The sequence below is a fragment of the Salvelinus namaycush genome, chromosome 28, assembly GCF_016432855.1.
Source record: "Salvelinus namaycush isolate Seneca chromosome 28, SaNama_1.0, whole genome shotgun sequence".
Lineage (NCBI taxonomy): Eukaryota > Metazoa > Chordata > Actinopteri > Salmoniformes > Salmonidae > Salvelinus > Salvelinus namaycush.
In genome coordinates, this window is record NC_052334.1 from 27,534,327 (window position 1) to 27,554,414 (window position 20,088).

A 20,088-nucleotide genomic window follows, 5' to 3' on the forward strand; every position below is an offset into this window, starting at 1 on the left:
AATTAGATGCAAATCTCATAACGGAGACTCTTGTATAAACAGAGTTATGGTAATGTGGCTGTATTGTCTCTCAATGAGGTCACAAACATTAAACAAAATGGACCGGTCGTAGCTGGATTCTCCACCGACCGTTTACACAATCTTCAAAACATGGACATTGTTCAGTTCTTAAGTTCTGTAATGTAGAAGAAGTTCCTTTGTTCCACTGTGAACCCTCTCTCTATACTGCATGAGGGAGAGTCTCCTCCAGGAATTTACGACCTGAGATAACAGAACCTGGGTGTAAGAGGGAGAGCGGGGGAAGGCACTCGCTATACCCAAAAGAGGGCTACGTCATGACACCCTTCTCCCCCGATTGCTCAGTTTGGCCGGGCGGCCAGCTCTAGGAAAAGTCTTGGTGTCACACAAACTTCTTCTAATTAAGAATGGAGACCACTGTGTTCTTGGGGACCTTCAATGATCTGTGCCTCAACACAATTCTGTCTCGGGGGTCTACCGACAATTCCTTCGATCTCATGGCTTGGTTTTTGCTCTGACATGCACTGTCAACTAAGGGACCTTATATAGACAGTTGTGTGCCTTTCCAAATCATGTCCAATCAATTTACCACAGGTGGACTCCAATCAAGTTGTAGAAACATCTGAAAGATGATCAATGGAAACAGGATGCATCTGAGCTCAATTTCAAGTCGCATAGCAAAATGTCTGAATACTTACGTAAATATGGTATTTTTTTATACATTTGTTAAAATTTCTAAAAAACTTTTTTCGCTTTGTCATTATGGGGTATTGTGTGTAGATTGAGGATTTTCTTTACGTAATACATTTTAGATTAAGGATGTAATGTAACAAAATGTGGAAAAAGTCAAGGGGTCTGAATACTTTCCGAAGGCACTGTATATAGTGTATCTGTACCATCATGAATGTTATCTGATTCTATGAATAGCACAGCTTTAGATGACGCTCTGTCCTTGTCACTGACCTGACACAGACTCTCACTCTCTGAATCAGGCCTTTTGGATTTCACATCCCCCCTGAGTGATCCTTGAAGGAACTGAGTGCATCTTGACACGTTAAATGCGGTCACATCCCTAGTAAAGCAGTTTGACATTGAGCAGAACTAAAAGCCTGCTGCTACTACTACTATACGTGAATGATGGCTCAGCTCATTTCTCTGATTTGCTATAATCACTGTAGCCATATGTACTGAAATTACTTGTTATTTCTGTTCAGTAACAGTGAGGCACATCCCAAATCTCCCTGAACATGCTGCAGACTAAATCACTTTGTACCTGTTCTGTGAATACTGACACTGCACAGTCAAGACTGAGGTGACAGACTGAGGCTTGATGTGATAAACTGGTGACACGTTTCTTAATCACCTCCTCCATGATCAAATCACAGGTACTTTCACATCGCCTGATGGCATTTCTCACATTTTCTTTGTACCTAGAAGCCTAGCACACACGGCTACAGCAGAGGGCTGAGGGGAAGAGGTGTTATGGACCGGGTGGATTTGACCATGCCTCAATCACAGCAGCATTAGAGGACATCAGGTCCTACCATCAAACTCACTGTTTTAATAAAATAAAGTTTTACTCTCCACCTGAGAGGTACTGCACTACTGAACTAGTGCACTGTTCAGACTTTGTGGACTAGCCAACATATTCACTACCATATTCTAGTCCAATGCTGGTAGACTGACAGTCAGAGGAAACTATTCCATTTGAATATGCAAAGTATCAGGGGGAACGGTTCAGAGATTCAACAGAAATTTTCCCGAGAGGCATCTAAGATGTGAGCGTTTGATTTGTAGTTTGAAAAGAGGTCGGTACTTCAGAGGGTAACACCTCACCACACTGACTAGGGTTGTAACAGGAACTCTGCAGGCCTGTATACTGCTGCTCTGCGGTGGGGAATACTTAGACAATATACTGTACATTATTTATAGGTATTTATGCAGGCTACTCAAAACAAAGCAAACAGCTAGATACTTTTAGTCTCTTCTCTAACAACCACAATGCAGGAGGAAAACAATAGACCTTTCCCCCAATAAGAAAAGGCACATACAGTGTTACCCTTCAGCTAATATTACTGGCTTGCACTATACTACACCACAATCTATCCACAGGAAGAGTATCTATTTTCATCAACCATATGTCAAACTCAATTTAGAACTCAGCAATACTTTTCTAGCAGTGGGGTTAAAAATGATAAACATTACACATAAAGAGTCAAATATTTCATGTCCTAACAACCTGGCAGACAATGTTTGTGTGGTAACTTGAAGAGGGTCCCTCCCTAATCCATCAACCATGGACTGCATGACTTGTATAAAGTCTGGTCATATAATATGGCTGCCGGCCCTCCATCCATTACAGTGTCACTAACTTGTCACCTTAAAATGATGTAAATCTTGCTTTCTATTTTGACTCCAGCTACTCAGTCAGTTGGGTATATAAGCCATGCAGATCCCTTGAACAAGTTTGTGTGTTTGCGAAAGAGGTGGTGAGTGAACTTGGCCCCTATTTAAAAGAAGATTTACTGTTGTAAAGCTTGCCATCGAGTGAAAGATGTCCAGTACAGAAGTCGTAAACTCTAGCCTCCAGCCCCCGCTGCAGCAGCACTCCCTATTTGAGGAGGGCTTTTTCAGCCTCTCCTAGCTTGATCCCAGGCCAAGGAATCTGGGGAATTGATGGCAAAGTGATCCGACAGGAACACAGAGGAGTCATCTGGTCTAGCTAGAGTGTCAGGGGGAGAGGTAGTGAGCGGCACTTCCCAGGGGGAGCAACCTGACCCAGAGGCACTCAGTCACACAGTCCACTGGCCTGCCCATGCCCTGGTACCCTCCATACCCTGTGCCCTGGTACCCTCCATACCCTGTACCCTGCCCACAGCCCTCATCCTGCAGGGCTGTGGGCAGCAACACAGCCCCATCAGCACCACACACAGCCAGCCATGGAGGGTCCACGCCACTCAATACTGCACAGGGGCTTGTTCTCCTGCAGAGTGTTTGGATAGTTACACACAGATAGTTACACCTGGCCAAACACCGTAGAACAAAATAAAGCTGTGGGAAAAGTCCATGGGTGGCTTCATTCCCCTCTATGCTACTGTTTCTGGAAGAAGTCTTTACAGACGACACCAGGTGTTCACCAGGCCTATTGCCCTCCTCTAGTCAGTAACCGTAGAGCTCCTCCTCAGCTCCTGAGGTATACGTGCTGTAGGTAGGCATCAGAGGAATGGTGCACAGGGTCCCTCCATCTGTTTTGCAAGACAGATTATATATGGAATGACAGAAAATATACACACTTAATACAGTCACTTAACTATTCCTGTAAGTGTTTACACCTTTAGGGCTCAGTACCCATCATGGTTCAGATTTAATACCCCCATATCTCTGGTGAGATAATGTCAGGGAGGGTGATAAGTGTTGTCAAATTAGATCACCTTTAGGGAGAAAAATGATTGTCGCCCTTCCTCCATTCCTTCCTCAGTTCCTCCCTCCCTCCCACCCGTATCAAAGTCGTCCGATACAGAACTTTCCTGATGAAATACAAAGTTCTCTGGCTGTATGAGTTTGTGTTGGAATGATTCATGGACTAGCTGTTTCCCTCTCTTGGCGTGACTCAGACAGAGAGAGAGAGTGAGTGCCCTGTTGGAGTGGAGAAGCGAGCAGAGTGCTTTGTTCCTGTGAGTGTGCTGTTCTGTTCTGTTGCTGCTGGGGGGGAGAAAGTGCTAATGCGGGGTCTAGAGGCAGCCGGCAGAACAAGCTGCCTGGCAGCACCACACATTCCACCGCTGCATTCCCTTCCTTCTACCCAGAGTGACACCCTAAATTAATCTCAACATCCATTAAACATTTCAGCCTGCTTTAAACAGGTTGCTTACGGCACTGAATATGACAGCTTAACAGAGCGCTATTGCACATAGATATCTGTGGCCAGCTTTGGCACAGGCTACTACAGTGGCATAATCTCTGGACTGCAATATGTAGGGCACAGAGCCATTCCATGTATCCTTTTTCATGTGTAGCCTACTATTTCTCTACAGACCTTCCAATACTACTGTTCAATAGTAGTACTACTGACTATTTCACACTAGGTTAACCTGTGGTCATGTAACGTTCTAACCATGTTTGAAAAGCCCCGGGATGCTCTCCACCTGTCTGAGACAGAGACATCTGGTCCACATCATGCTGTGGGTGATTTCATTCAGTCTAATCACCACAATACAGCTGTGCATTGCAACACCATTCGGTGCTATTCTAATCTATCTACACCATCGGACAGGAATGGTTCTCATCAAATTAGTCACGGAAATCACAATGCACAATATAGGTGAGTAACACGAGTCTTCATTTTACAATCAGTGTAGGCTTATACGATTGCTCCACAATTGAGCAGTTTATTGGCAGTATTCCTATTGTTCATCATTTGAGAAAGTTTTAACAAAACCTTTTGAACGCTTTACAGTTGCCCTGCAAGCAGATCGAAGGCTCCCTTCCCATTTTATGAAGTATCGAGTGAGACAGAGAGTGAGAACTATTTTCATTGCACTTTGCAGCAGTGCTCCCTCGGCATCAACTTAATGTGAAAGGCTAAGTAAGCACTTTCATCACTCTCGCTGTAAGGGCTTTTCACCTCAGCTGAGGCAACCAGTGTTCAAACTTTAGATTGAAAATCCAGTCATTAGCCGATCTCTCAATTCTTTGAGATAAATGACAAAAAAAAAAAAAAAGGTTACACTATATAAGAAGCAGTCTATTTCCCTCTTGCATGCTTGGTTTACGAGGGTATATGACATTGTGATGAGATGGGGCCAGTTTGTGACAAAGCCATACCTGGGCTGTGCTGCACCAGGGACAGACCGTTCACTTTCTTTTCTTCCCTTCCACATACTGTACCAGGCAGGCTCGTTTATCAGTGGAGTGGAAACACTCTGAAAATACACTGCTGTGTCTGCCATCTGACGAGCAGGAGTTTTACTAGGAGAAAGTGTTGCAAAAGTCCAATGGAAGGGGAATACAAACAGGTACATTTGTACCCTTCTTATAGCCTCGTTTTGTGAGGTGAGGTGCTGCTTTAGGTTAACCAAAGGCTGTCCAGGGGTTGGAATCATTTCGTTCTGAACAGAACCACCATTTATTTTTGTTTCACTGTTACAACCAGAAAAACTGGTTCAAACCCTAAAAAACTACTGGTTTATTTCGTTCCGTTCTGTTCCTTTTTTAACCTGTGAAATCAACCGCTTTTTACATTAAGCTCAATAAATTACTTAGACCAGGCAAACTATACTATATGACCAAAATGATGTATGACTAAAATGATGTGTCAAACATCTCATTCCAAAATCATGGGCATTAATGTGGAGTTGGTCCCCCCTTTGCTGCTATAACAGCCTCCACTCTTCTGGGAAGGCTTTCCACGAGATGTTGAAACATTGCTGCAGGGACTTGCTTCCATTCAGCCACAAGAGCATTAGTGAGGTCAGGCACTGATGTTGGGCAATTAGACCTGGCTCGCAGTCAGTGTTCCAATTCACCCCAAAGGTGTTCGATGGGGTTGAGGTCAGGGCTCTGTGCAGACTAGTCAAGTTCTTCCACACTGATCTTGTCATGCTGAAATAGGAATGGGCCTTCTACAAACTGTTGCCACAAAGTTGGAAGCACAGAATCGTCTAGAATGTCATTGTATGCTGTAGCATTAAGATTTCCTTTCACTGGAACTAAGGCGCCTAGCCCGAACCATGAAAAACTGCCCCAGACCATTATTCATCCTCCACCAAACTTTACAGTTGGCACTATGCATTGGTGTAGGCAGTGTTCTCCTGGCATCCGTCGAACCCAGATTCGTCCGCCAGACGGTAAAGCGTGATTCATCACTCCAGAAAACGCGCTTTGACCTCTCCAGAGTCCATCCGACGCTTCGCATTGTTCATGGTGATCTTAAGCTTGTGTCTGGCTGCTCGGCCATGGAAACCCATTTCATGAAGCTCCCAACGAACAGTTATTGTGCTGAAGTTGCTTCCAGAGGCAGTTTGGAACTTGGTAGTGAATGTTGCAACCAATGTTCCCTCAAAAAAATGTCATCACTGAGCAAATTTCAGTTCTGCTGTGCGCAAACTTCAGCATTGTGAAAATTCTGTGCAACTTCCAGCAAGCGTTTACTGTGAACACTGAGGCTGTACCCGCTTTAAATTAGTTTTAACAGGGGTCAAGTAGGCTACTGTGGCTATTTGATCATAATGTAGGCCTACTAGAGTGGCCTACCATCCAAAACAATGGAGAAAATGCATCCCATCACATCATGTTCTATCATTAAACCTACAGTAGCAGCCAACGTGTGGCTGCAACGAGGAGGCTTGAAGCGCTGGGCATCTTGTTATGACATGCATTATCTGAATTTAGTCCACAGAATTATATCTCAGAGGAGCAGCTTCTATGGAGAAACTTTGAATGTCCTTTGAGCTAGCTAGCTAGCTAACAAGCTTGAGCTAGCTAACAAGCTTGTGTGTGCAGACCTGAATTAAAAACACGTTACCTTTTTGTTGTTAATAAATAAATGTGAAATGTGAAAACTATTGTATTCTTAACTAGCATTAAAAAAGTTAATCCATTCTTCTCTAGCTAATTAAAAATATATCTTCCTATCTTCTGAATCAAGCTTGTAACATCAGTACAGTAGCCTATACTTCGGAGGTGGGAGAAGTAGGTAGCCTAAACATGAACACTCACAGGCAAAGATTTGACTTGCAGGCAGACTCTGGAATAAGTTTCTGAGTGACAGAGTGAGGGCTTTGCATAAGCGCTTTGTTGCGTTTTGTTGTGGGACTAGATTCTTTTTTTCCTGGAACATAAAATAACATTATTAACCAATTCCCATGCTTTTATAATAACGGTTCAGTATGCATCACTTTTGTTCCAGATTCGTTTTCTGTTCCTTAAAACATTTAGTTATTTTCCAGTTCTGTTCACTGAACCGGTTCCAACCCCTGAAGCTGTCCAAACTAGAAAATCCAACATTTGAAGTTACTGGTATCCCACTTACTTCAAAGAGCCAACCTAAGAGAGCTGTTACTTTTCCCACTAACAGCAATAGTATAACGTTGATCCTCCTCGCTGCTTACCGCATCCATCATCTTTGACATCAAAAGGACTTTGCCTCTTAAACAATATCGATCAATACCTTACAGTAAATCACATTACATTCCAAAAATGTCCCATGCTTCATAAAACATCAAAAGCTCCCACATGAAAAAAAATACTATAATATTCACTGTAGTGTTTTTGCAAACATTTTACTGTAGTATTCACTTTAGTTTATACAGTGAATACTGTATGTTTTGTGGACATTACTGTCATATTTACAACAGTGTTTTTGCAGATAATTCTAAAGTAAGTACTACACATGATTGATGGTACTACAGTGTGTAGTATACTATTCTACAGCATTTCTGTAAGTACTGTAGTAACGTATACTAAACTGTAGTATTTTTTCATGTGGGCTACCAGAACAAATGTTTTTGTGGTCATAGTTAAGACACTACCATCCAGGTTGCAACCCAACGCGGCCTGTTATTTTAACATTGGGGATGGGTTGGTCCTTACTGCATTTCGGTCACAGCCAAGTCCGCCTCCTATAGAATACCACTCAGCTTCAGCTCTGCCTGCATGCATGTAGCTGACTCATTAAGGTTACTTCCTCCGATAGATGTCCAACCCAATAACCATCATGGAGTGGGAGTGGGTTCATCATGTGACCGTGTCCCACCCTCAGGGAGGCTGAGATCCCAGAATCCCACTGGTTTACATGGAACTCTCTAGAAACCCACTAATTGGCCCTAGCTATGCTGCTCAGCCTCAGCTAGGCTTGTCCCCAGACTGCCACAGAGTTAACAGGATTACTCATTCATGCCTCCCACCAGAAAAAGGATGCTGAAGAACATGCAGGTTCACACTATTTAACCTACCACATGTCTATGCAGATAACCCTTTGGACCTTCGGGTAAATACCGACAGCACTGTTGTACATCTACTGTCAGTGTATGAATTTCAATGTGGGTAATTTTAGTGACAGTACTAAGCCATGGTAGTAAAAAGATGATGGCTATTGAATTCTAGGTCCTGACCGCAATTGAATCCAACAAGGGAATAGTCCAAGTACTTATCCCCTCCTTGAATAGAGAGGTGGGAACCCTGACAGAGAGGGCAGGCACTGAGAACTAGACCTAATCTCCCACTTTGTCAAACACAATTTGAGGGCCCAGGATTGACGGCTCTGCCCAGGCCAATGGTTCTGCACTCAAACACTCCGAGTCAGATGGAAAGAGAGAAGAAAGGGGTGGAGAGAGAGTTTGACAGCCAAATTCACAGATATAATGTGAAGAAGCGCAGAGTAATAAAAAAAAAGTATTAAAAAAAAGCAACATAAAGATGTCTCATCTGGGTGCAATTTAACAATGTTTTATAAGACTACAACCTCTTACGGTGCGATTTCTGTTGTTTTTGCAGGTCTAATTTCCATGCAAAAGCACATAAAGAGCTGAAAGAGGGAATCTGTGGCGTCAGCTCCTTCGGCTAATGTCCCAGTAACACTTCAAGCTTCGCTGTGGTTTGATGAGGAGTAACACAGGCAGTTGAGATAGAAATCCTACCCAATCAAGGGATAAGAAGCCTTACACCATCCCTATACCACAGAGTTGAGCCACAGTTGTAAAAGTTTCCTCTCTATCGCCGCAGTACATTGATTCTCTCAAGACTCAAGGAAGTTACTTTCTAAGCAGATGTAAGGCAGTGGGTCGTAATCACACTCTTCTCATTGAAAAGTGCCAGGTTGTAGAGAGTAGAGAGAGCGGGCCCTGATAAGGTAAATGGGGAGGTTCAAATATGTCAAAGCTCATCAGTGTGCAGGCTGTATATCCCTCCCCACTGCTCTCAGCACTTCCTGGTCTGTCTCCTACTTGCTGCCCTAGCAGAAACACACATGATTGACTCTGCTACAACAATGTCCAATAAGAGGCAAATATCTCTTAGTCTACGCTGGTGCTGGAAAGCAGAAGCAGAGGTTGTTAAAATGGCAAGAATCTTTTATGAGGTGGGGAATAACCCTTGTCGTCAATACCGGTCATAGGCTCAGAGGTTGACATCAGCCGGGAGAGAAAAAAAATGTTCTCTCAACACAGCAATTATCGTAGTTCAAGAGACCTCAAGAGCTGTGCAGCGGAAATGCTGCAGATACTGTATCTCAATTAAACAGCGAGATTAAGGGTAGGGTTCAGTAAAGTGCAGTAGTACTGTACCTTGCCCATTGTGTGACAAGGTGCGATTACACCAGCAAGAGACCAGACATGTTTTAGAGACTGAACTCTAGATTGGGGCTTTAAAATAGCACTCGACTGGGGCCTGGGCAATGCAAGGCTGAGTAAACTACCCTTACAAAAAAAACTACACTACAGGTAAAAAGTTTTAGAACAACTACTCATTCAAGGGTTTTTCTTTATTTGTACTATTTTCTACATTGTAGAATAATAGTGAAGACATCAAAACTATGAAATAACAAATATGGAATCATGCAGTAACCAAAATAGCCACCCTTTGCCAGCGTCGGGAGGTAGTCACCTGGAATGCATTTCAATAAACAGGTGTGCCTTGTTAAAAGTTAATTTGTGGAAGTTCTTTCCTTCTTAATGTGTTTAAGCCAATCAGTTGTGTTGTGACAAGGTAGGGGTGGTACACAGAAGATAGCCCTATTTGGTAAAAGACCAAGTCCATATTATGGCAAGAACTGCTCAAATTAGCAAAGACCAAGAAGGAGAGGAGTGCTGCATCAGATAACCTGGCCTCCACAATCACCCGACCTCAACCCAATTGAGATGCTTTGGGATGAGTTGGACCGCAGAGTTAAGGAAAAGCGGCCAACAAGTGCTCAGCATTTGTGGGAACTCCTTCAAGACTGTTGGAAAAGCATTCCAGGTGAAGCTGGTTGAGAGAATGCCAAGAGTGTGCAAAGCTGTTATCAGGCAAAGGGTGGCTACTTTGAAGAACTTGTTGAACACTTTTTTGGTTACTACATGATTCCATGTGTTATTTCATAGTTTTGATGTCACTATTATTTTACAATGTAGAAAATAGTAAAAATAAAGAAAAACCCTTGAATGTGGTGTCCAAACTTTTGACTGGTACTGTATGTGGAAGCATTGCTAATGCAACATGTTTCACATGATAGGAGAATAACACTATTTCACCACCACATAATGTTTTTGCATGTGGATTTTCGTACATGTGAAACAGCAAATTTGATGTTCACATGTGAATGGTTATCACATGTGAACTTGCAATTTCACATGTGAACATGAGATTTTCACATGAGAAACTGCAAATTTGACAGTTGAATTTCTGTGAGGGTAAGTAAGCATCACAAACAACAGATACTAAATGTTATTCTAAAAGCCTTATTAAGAGCACAGTGGGGAGTTGGGTACCGCAGCACATTAGGCATCATTATCGCACAAATACCAGAGGTCCTGCTTATGTAGGAGGGAATGATTCAGAAATACAGCCAAGTATACAAAGTGGTATAATTACTTTTATTTCTGTGCTATAATAGAAAACACTCACATTGTTTCTGTGGAAACCGGGACAGTTTTTAAATGTCATGAGTGCAGTTTGGGGTTGCTCAGATAGTGGAGGATAATGCGCTGCTAGAAAAGTCCTGCATAACCGTGCACACTGCAAAACATTATTGAGAAATGTTCTGTGTAGAAGGCCTGCTGATGTAAGGGGGGGTGTCAAAACAGGGTGGGTAGTGTCAGTCAGCACTGATAACGTGAGTTTTAGACCCGCCCCTCGTTCACTCCATCTTCCCGAGTGACAGGTCAGTCAGCCCACTAAACTCAGAGCAAGATCTGAACTGTATTGATTGATTACTCACTGACAAGTTCAATATGTCTGACTCCTCATATTCAGGTTCTGCCACATGTCTGAAGTAAACAGCATGCAGCACTGGTGTGGCTTCATAAAGTTTGGTCTGCTAGACAGCGTAACACCTCACTACAGTTTCAAATGAGGGTATAAAGCTGGAATCCTTAATGGTAAAACTGACACATCTGTTTGCAATATTACAACAACAAAGAAGTTATTGCAAACAACAAACTGCTTTTTTCCCCTCAGACATCATTGCACATGGGATAGAACAGAAGCATATGTACTGCAAAAATGTTTTACCTTGGTGCGCGACACTCCCAGCTCTGCTTCGTCAACAAAACAATAACAATAGCCGTGGGATGGACAGTGGCGCTGTTCCTCCTACTGCGGATTCCATCATTAACTTAAGCAATAATAGAAAGTGTTACTGGACATTCCGTGGCAGCGAGCCATGTTGCAATAAGCCTCTACAATTTTTACATAGCAATCCTATTCTTTTTAAAACATCCGAGAGTGATTTATACATTTCCCACGTACACAGAGACACTGGACACACAGTGTGATCACTTACTGCTGGTCAAGATGATTCATCTTGGTGCTGACTGAGTGTTGGTTTGCAGTGATGACAGTGCTTCATAAGCAGAACTATCCTGTGGACCAACTTAGCTGTGGGGCTAACTACCTCGAGAGCAACTTAGCTGTGGGGCTAACTACCTCGAGAGCAACTTAGCTGTGGGGCTAACTACTGTGAAGGATGGTTTTGTTCTCTTTTTAACAAAAATATATGCCTTATAGAAATAGGACATGTTAATCACAAAACATAGCGTGACTGCAGAAAAGCTGTTGTTAATCTAGGGTGTCGACTGTGCAAACCAGAAGGTTGAGACAAGATGGAAAAATGCTGAATAACAAGAAAACAGGAACTGAGCAGTGTAGCCACTGACAACTCAGCTCAAACTTCACAACAAACACTTCCGGATATCTGGATCCTGTGTGCTGTGAGGCTGGGACCAGCCTGGGCACCACCGATAGGCTAGCAAGTTTAAACCACGCTAAGCCTCTACTGTGACAGGCCAACTCTAAAGTTGGAACTACCTCTGTCACAGTATAAAAGAAGATGTCTGTACTATTTCAGTCAGTTCTCTGCTTTACCCTGCGTGGTGATACAGTGAACCCTTATATACGAAAATTGCATTTACCATTTATCGCTTATGTTAAATAAAAATACTTAAAGTATGTTCGGTGACTCTGAATCACATTTTATCCTGATACCAGATTCGATTGACGCAACCTTTTACACTACCTCGAGAGCAACTTAGCTGTGGGGCTAACTACCTCGAGAGCAACTTAGCTGTGGGGCTAACTACCTCGAGGGCAACTTAGCTGTGGGGCTAACTACCTCGAGGGCAACTTAGCTGTGGGGCTAACTACCTCGAGGGCAACTTAGCTGTGGGGCTAACTACCTCGAGGGCAACTTAGCTGTGGGGCTAACTACCTCGAGGGCAACTTAGCTGTGGGGCTAACTACCTCGAGGGCAACTTAGCTGTGGGGCTAACTACCTCGAGGGCAACTTAGCTGTGGGGCTAACTACCTCGAGGGCAACTTAGCTGTGGGGCTAACTACCTCGAGGGCAACTTAGCTGTGGGGCTAACTACCTCGAGGGCAACTTAGCTGTGGGGCTAACTACCTCGAGGGCAACTTAGCTGTGGGGCTAACTACCTCGAGGGCAACTTAGCTGTGGGGCTAACTACCTCGAGGGCAACTTAGCTGTGGGGCTAACTACCTCGAGGGCAACTTAGCTGTGGGCTAACTACCTCGAGGGCAACTTAGCTGTGGGGTAACTACCTCGAGGGCAACTTAGCTGTGGGGTAACTACCTCGAGGGCAACATAGCTGTGGGGCTAATTACCTTGAGACCAACTTAGCTGTAGTGCTAACTAGTTTGAGACCAACTTAGCTGTAGTGCTAACTAGCTTGAGACCAACTTAGCTGTAGTGCTAACTACCTTGAGACCAACTTAGCTGAGGGCTAACTACCTTGAGAGTGGCCACTTAGGAACTGTTTAAGAAGTTATTTTATAGAATAAATACTGAAACATCGATAAATACCAGTTTGTCAATAATGAGCAGAGCATGTCTCTGACAGCCATGTCATCAAGTCTGAGGAGTAGGAAAATGAAATGCCTTTAACAGGAATAAAAAAACATCTTAGCAGACTTTTGCTAAGGAAAAGGTGCCACACACATCTCTCTTGCATCTAAACAACAGGTAAATATAGTTCCTCGATTAAATATTCATGCTCTGAAACACAAATCAATCAGGCCTGCTAACTGCATACCATTCACAATGATCAGGAAATTTCTTCATTTGGTGGCTGGATCGATAGCTAATTACAGCTACCTTTCACAGGGCCATCTCTGGCTCTGCTGCTGGCTTAATTCCCTTTGTAGGCTATCTTATCTGTCTGTCTCCTTCCACCCGGTGGGAACACAGGAGAGCAGCTTTCTGCTGAACACTGCTTCCACCCCAAAATGAGCCCCCCACTGTTTCTACAAGTTCTTTCTAAATGTGCACCATTGAAAAATGCTTAATGACTTTTAGGAAATGTGTAAATAGTAATGGGAAAATAGGGGAAATCAATATGGCAATATGGATATACACTGAGTGTACAAAACATTAGGAACACCTTCCTAATATTGAGTTAAACCCAACACCCTCAATTCATCTGGGCATGGACTCTACAAGGTGTCAAAAGCGTTCCACAGGGATGCTGACCCATGTTGACTCCAATGCCTCCCACAGTTGTGTCACATTGGCTGGATGTCCTTTGGGTGGTGGACCATTCTTGATACACACAGGAAACTGTTGAGCGTGAAAAACGCAGCAACGTTGCAGTTCTTGACACATTCAAACCGGTGCGCCTGGCACCTACTAACATACACCGTTCAAAGGCACTTAAAATATTTTATCTTGTTCATTCACCCTCTGAATGGCAGACTATGTCTCAAGGCTTAAAAATCCTTCTTTAACATGTCTCCTCCCCTTCATCGACACTGATTGAAGTGGATTTAACAGATTACATCAATAGGGGATCATAGCTTTCACCTGGATTCACCTGGTCAGTCTGTCATTGAAAGAGGTGTTTCAAAAACAAATTACACTGAGTGTAGTTTAGAAAATCTATGCTTAATTGCAGCAGAGAAAAAGAGCACCTGCATGACAAGCACTTTTTGGAGAAAAGAGCAACCAGATATCAATTTTAAAAAGTCAGGGATGATTTGTTCAACGGAATGCATGGTCACATGGTCATTTCGAAATAATTATGCAGAGAGCTTGGGAAGACAACACTAATATGGAACTCTAGATGTCATTGAATGCAATTTTACACAAACATCAACCTTGAACTTGAATTGTACATTACATTCATTTGTAAAGTAACCATCCAAATGATCTAGATTCATTAAACAAGATCATAAAGGATATTAACAGAATTTCACTGCAGAACTCCACATGGGTGATTTCAATGACATTGGAAGGTGACAATGCGTTTCCAGACCGAACCACACTCATTAAAAGGTGATGAGGGCTGAGGATCCTTACTGACAGAGTACACACTAGCTAGTGAGCACTGCCCAGGAAAAGTGCATCAAGGGTGGCAGGTAGCCTAGTGGTTATGCATGTTGGGCCAATAACCGAAAGGTCGCTGCTTTGAATCCCCAAGCCAACTTAATGAAAACTGTCAATGTGCCCTTGAGCAAGGCACTTAACCCTAGTCGCTCTGGATAAGAGTGTCTGCTAAATGACAAACATTTCAAATTTAAGGGCACCTTTGATATCCTCTGGCCCAGTGAGGGAGCCTTTCCCCCTGCCGCCCCCCGGGCCAAGAGTGTGCAAAGCTGTCATCAAGGCAAAGGGTGGCTATTTGAAGAATCAAAAATATAAAATATATTTTGATTTGTTTAACACTTTTTTGGTTACTACATGATTCCATATGTGTTATTTCATAATTGTGATGTCTTCACTATTATTCTACAATGTAGAAAATTGTCAAAATAAAGAAAAACCCTTAAATAAGTAGGTGTTCTAAAACTTTTGACCGGCCTTGTACACTGCTGCTACTGTCTATCCTGTTGCCTAGTCACTGTAACCCTACCTATATGTACATACTGTAGCTACCTCAATTACCTCGTACCCCTGCACATCGACTTGGTACTGGAACTCCTATATAGCCATGTTATTTTGACTCATTATTGTTATTCATTATTCACTGTATAGGTTCCTCATGTCACTAATTCTATTTGTTTTATCTTTAACTCTGCATTGTTGGAAAATGGCCCGTAAGTAAGCATTTCACTGAAGCGCTCACCTCCGGCACTGCAGCCATTAAAGAATACACCCACTAGCCAGACGTTAAACACCAGCGTCTGCTTGGTGTTGGTGCCAAGTCAAGCTTACCTGGAGTTGTTTTTGTGTTAGGAGGGGGGCAGTGATGGTTCATTATGCCTGTCTCTCTGAATGTGCTGACAGCTGGTTGGTACGCCAGGTCAGACAGTCCCTCCACATAAAACCTAACAGTCCAAACACTGCCATAGCACATTAGTCACACTCACACGCTGCCCTTTTCACGGCTGCCACCACTCCCCCACTACCTGCTAATGGAGCCAAAGACTTTGATTTTCATCCAGCGGGGGATCTTCTAGAGGAGGGGGGTGTGGCCCCAGCCCATCTCTATTCCTTAGTGATCAGATGTGTGGATCAGGTCCCACGCAGCGTGGTGCATGTACAAATCAGAGGCCCCCTGTCAGAACCACAGCACAATCAAACAGACAAACAAACTGAGGATGAGATGAGAGGAAGCCAATGGCTTGTTTCCCACTGCAGACTGTTCCATCCCTCCAGAGATCAGCTCCCTGTTAGAGCCCGTGGGTGTTAAAGGCCCAGTGCAGTCAAAAACTTGAACTCCTGTGTTTTATATATAGTATTTCCACACTATGGGGTTGGAATAATACTTGTTTGGTGGGATGGAGTTTTGGCCTGCCTGGTGACATCACAGGCAGTAAATGAGTTAAATGACCAATAAGAAAGATACTTCCAAATCTCTCTGCCAATAACAGCTAGTTTTCTGTTTTCCCCTCCCCACTCAGACCACTCCCAGCTAATTTCTTGCTTGAGATATGTATCTTTGCTAAAAAGACATGTTTCTTTTTGACCATTTTAATTGAAAACAATCACAATAAGGTACTTAAACTGTTACCCAGAAATGATTTGATAATGAGACAAAAAGAGACAAATGGTTGCATTGGACCTGGAACTTAAGTAACCGTGGCACACACACACGTCACACGTACAGGCTACTGATACGGATTAAAAGTGACATACCGTATTACTGTTCCAGTTCATTTGCTAAATAATTCTTACATAACAGTCTGATCCATTATGCCATATAAACTGAGATTTTATTCATACGACTCTGTATCATCCTCTTGCTTATGAGGCCACTATGCTGGTGCTGGTCCATCTCAGGACATCTACAAATAGAAAACAACCATACTACAGTAAAATGTTTAGCCTTATTATACTCTCCCCTATCCCCCTAGCACCCTTTAACATTTAACAAGAGATTGGAGAATGCTCACTGTGAGTCTCGGAGCTCACAATAAGAGCTGTTCCTCTTCCCGCAGCATCAAATTACCCATGGCTGAGAAATCCTCTCTCTGGAATGGCTTTAGATGAGCAGGCCGCCAGAGGCTAATTCCTCTGCTCTCTCAGGGGAAATTACTTTGTTTAGTTGTTACTAGAGAAAAGTCAGTTTGTGCACCGCTTTATTAAGTTCTTCTGCTACAGTAAAAGACAGTATGTTGATGTACAGGGAAAACATGCTGCCTGTTTACTGCTAAATGGGAATATTCATCCAAGGGCAAGATCAGTCAGAGACTCTGTGTGTGTGTGCTCTTAAATGTGTTGGCAACAGCAAAGAGAATAGAGTCAAAACCAGCTCAGCTGCACCTTGGCCTGATGAATCATTTCTGCACTCTGCTCTGATGTGGCATGTCTGGTGCAGCCTGACTCTGCAGCAACACCACACATTCACACCGCGCTGCCGCCACACATAGGCCCCATCCCCATTCCATCCAGTCAGCTGCTGCCCCTTGCGTTTGGATGCAACAAGCTGCTAAGTCTCTCAAAGAAGCAGTGCCTTCACAACTCAAAGCGTCACATTTGAACTTTGCCAAAGAGGACAACTGTGGTGGGACCAGCCAAGGCAAATTTGATAGGCTAAGAAAAATAATTTTAGCACAGATAGCAAAACCCCATGTTGCAAAAGCCAAAGGGCCAACTCCAGAACTTTTGTACATTGTTTTTACTGTATAGATCACAGGTGCAGACTGCTGTCTGGCATTTAGGTGCTAGCCCTCCAAGCAGTAATAGTGCTGAAATGTCAGCACTGTTTGGGGCGGTGTGCATAATGATGTAACAACCTCTGCATGTAGTGGTAACAAGGGACAGGGAACTGCGGAGCATTGGAAGCAGCAGCTTTTTCAGGGACAAATTTTAAACCCCACCCACTGTCATTTCTGGGAATACAGGAGGCTTCCAGAGCAATGCAAACATGGACTTACTAAGCCCACTGCTAATGTCCAAGTAAGTAGCCTCTCTTAACAGCAAAATAGCAGGGTGCATCTTTCGCTCAGCTTCTCTTTCCTCAATGTCCTCTTAGCTCTGTGTCACTTCACACAGTTAATGGTGCTCCATAACTGACACTTGTCTTCTGGGAATGTGTGGGGGTAGGCTACTATCTGTGCAGGAGAAGGATGAGATAGGAACTGAAATGCATTTTTAGGATTTCAGCCCTGAAGCAGCTGATGAGGTCAAAGATTTCTCACACGTTGTCATTGAGGAAGGACGTCTGGCATCTGCCAAGTTCCACACTTTTACACGTTAGCTGCACAGAAGTAGAATCACTAAGCTCTTCTTGGGTTGTAAATATACTCTCCACTTCTGCATTCATCTACTTTAATATGCCACTGCATTGAACAGAATTTCCACTGGGTTTTTAAATATGCCTTTGAATGAGAAGAAAGAAATGTAAGTCTATGGTTTCATATTATAACAGCCAACCTTCCTCACCCTCCAATGGTATGGTGAATAATTAATATAAGTAGAATTCTCCCACTGTAGGCAACTTGATAAAGGAAAACCAATGAAAAACCCCACTGACTGTGTTATGTGCAACCACCAAACACCTCCCAGTGTCCAGAAGTCTAGAAGGCCTCCAGCCCTCATATCCTTCACCTAGCTAAACTGTGGGGTATTTTTAGTCCAGATATTTCTCGAATGTGTTTTTCTGTAGTTGTAGTGACAAAGTCAGCAAGGTCATCAACCTCATCACCAAGAAGAGCTTGCTTATGCTTTAAGAGGTGGGTTTTAATTTTGGTTTCATATTAGCCTCAACTTTGTAGATAAAGCTATGTTTTCTAGCATAACTTGCTATGCCAAAAGATTAGTAGTAGCAAGTAGTGTAGACCATAAGGAAAGGTGCTCCTCTGAGCCATTCTACCTCAAGTTACAACCCCTACTTTCATTAGTATAGGACCACATTATCTCACAGGAGGTTGGTGGCACCTTAATTGGGAAGGACGGGCTCATAGTAATGGCTGGAACGGAATCAATGGAATGGTATTGAACACATCAAACATGGTTTCCATGTGTTTGATACCATTCCATTCACTCCATTCCAGCCAATATTATGAACCGTCTTCCCTTCAGCAGCCTCCTGTGCAATGTCTTGACGAATTTATGTGCTGTAAGCCTGACAGCATGGTTAAACAGAACTGAGGAAGCCCACTGCCCAAATCATTGTTGTCATCCGATAATTAACATGGCTTGTTTTGAACGGAGAGCCCTGCGAGAGCACCCAGAACTAAGTGCTGTCAGTGACCACTGCAAATGCCTCATCTATCACAGTAAATCACCATAACAATATTAGGCCTACATTAGGCTATTGCTTTTCATTTTGCTTACTGCCTCTACATCTGCCTGGGTAGACACCATATTCAGAATTTGAGGTTATGAATAATAACTAGACATGCAAAAGGTTAACTTTTTTAACTATAGTGTAGACAGCATTGCTACACCTGGAAAAGGGAAACGTACTAGTTAGCAATCAACAACAACAACGCAGTAGTGTTGTGGGCTGAAAGTGAGACAGGAGTCGTCTTATTATCTGGAAGGAGTAGTACAATGTTAGGCATTCCAGCATTCCAGCATTTCATTGCATTCATTGACAGCAAAACGTAGGCTACTGAGACAACCGGACAAATTAAATCTAGAAATGAATCAAAGTGAGGGACGCGCCAAACAAAAAAAGGTCCTCTCGTCGCCAGCCAGGTCTGCTTTACGAAGGAGCAGGTTATCGAGGGCTACCCAAAAAGCGCTCACGTTCAGGAGACAGTGTACTTTGAATTAGACCTATTGGCTACATTATATAAATATTTCATACTCAAGATGTAGCCTATAACCACCTGGCTACGTAAAGCATAATCTGCAGTAGGCTATTAAATAGACATGCATGGGATACAACACTGGAAATGCACACAGGAGGCAGGTTGCCACACAAATTAGCGAACGGACATTGGGCTACTTACAGTTCTCAAGAACTGAATTTCATCTTCCCCTTCACCACCTTCAGCCATGGCTGTTGAGGAGCCTGCTCAGACTCGGGTAGCCTCCACTCTCGGCTCACTCTTCTTTCTAATCGATGTTAGCATATAGCTAATCCAACGCGATATATGAGGTTGGGAGCCCGAGCGAACTACTGCAGACTGTCACTCATGCCCGCTCGCTCACTGCCAATGCCAACGGTTCCGGAGAGAGCGTGTGAGCGTTGGTATAGGCTGGAACAATTGAGAGCGGGGCTGGAATGTGAAGCATAGTCTTGCAGTCAAAATACGGCAGTCGGGTCTTTATCTTCGACGTCACCAGTGGATCTTATTAATACAAACATTAAAGCGTGAGCTTTCAAAATTCCCTCGCCATACAACAGCCGCACAATAGTAGCGTTTCCTTTGGTGATGTATTCAGTGATAGTATTCTTAACTGTTTAGGCGCGTCGAATAGATATATCTAACAGTACATAGCCTATAGACATTAATTCAATTAACAGCGTT

At 43.3% G+C, this 20,088-nt stretch overlaps 1 protein-coding gene across 1 annotated transcript in view; it reads right to left on the reverse strand.

Moving 5' to 3' along the window:
• The window catches only part of LOC120023630 (ryanodine receptor 3-like), a 190,862-nt gene extending 171,053 nt beyond the window's left edge, over positions 1-19,809 (reverse strand). Inside the window, exon 1 of the mRNA XM_038967675.1 lies at positions 19,567-19,809. Within this exon, the coding sequence (XP_038823603.1) occupies positions 19,567-19,614 (48 nt within the window). The 5' untranslated portion in view covers positions 19,615-19,809. The remainder of the gene's footprint in view (positions 1-19,566) is intronic.
• Between the last annotated feature and the right edge of the window lie 279 nt (positions 19,810-20,088).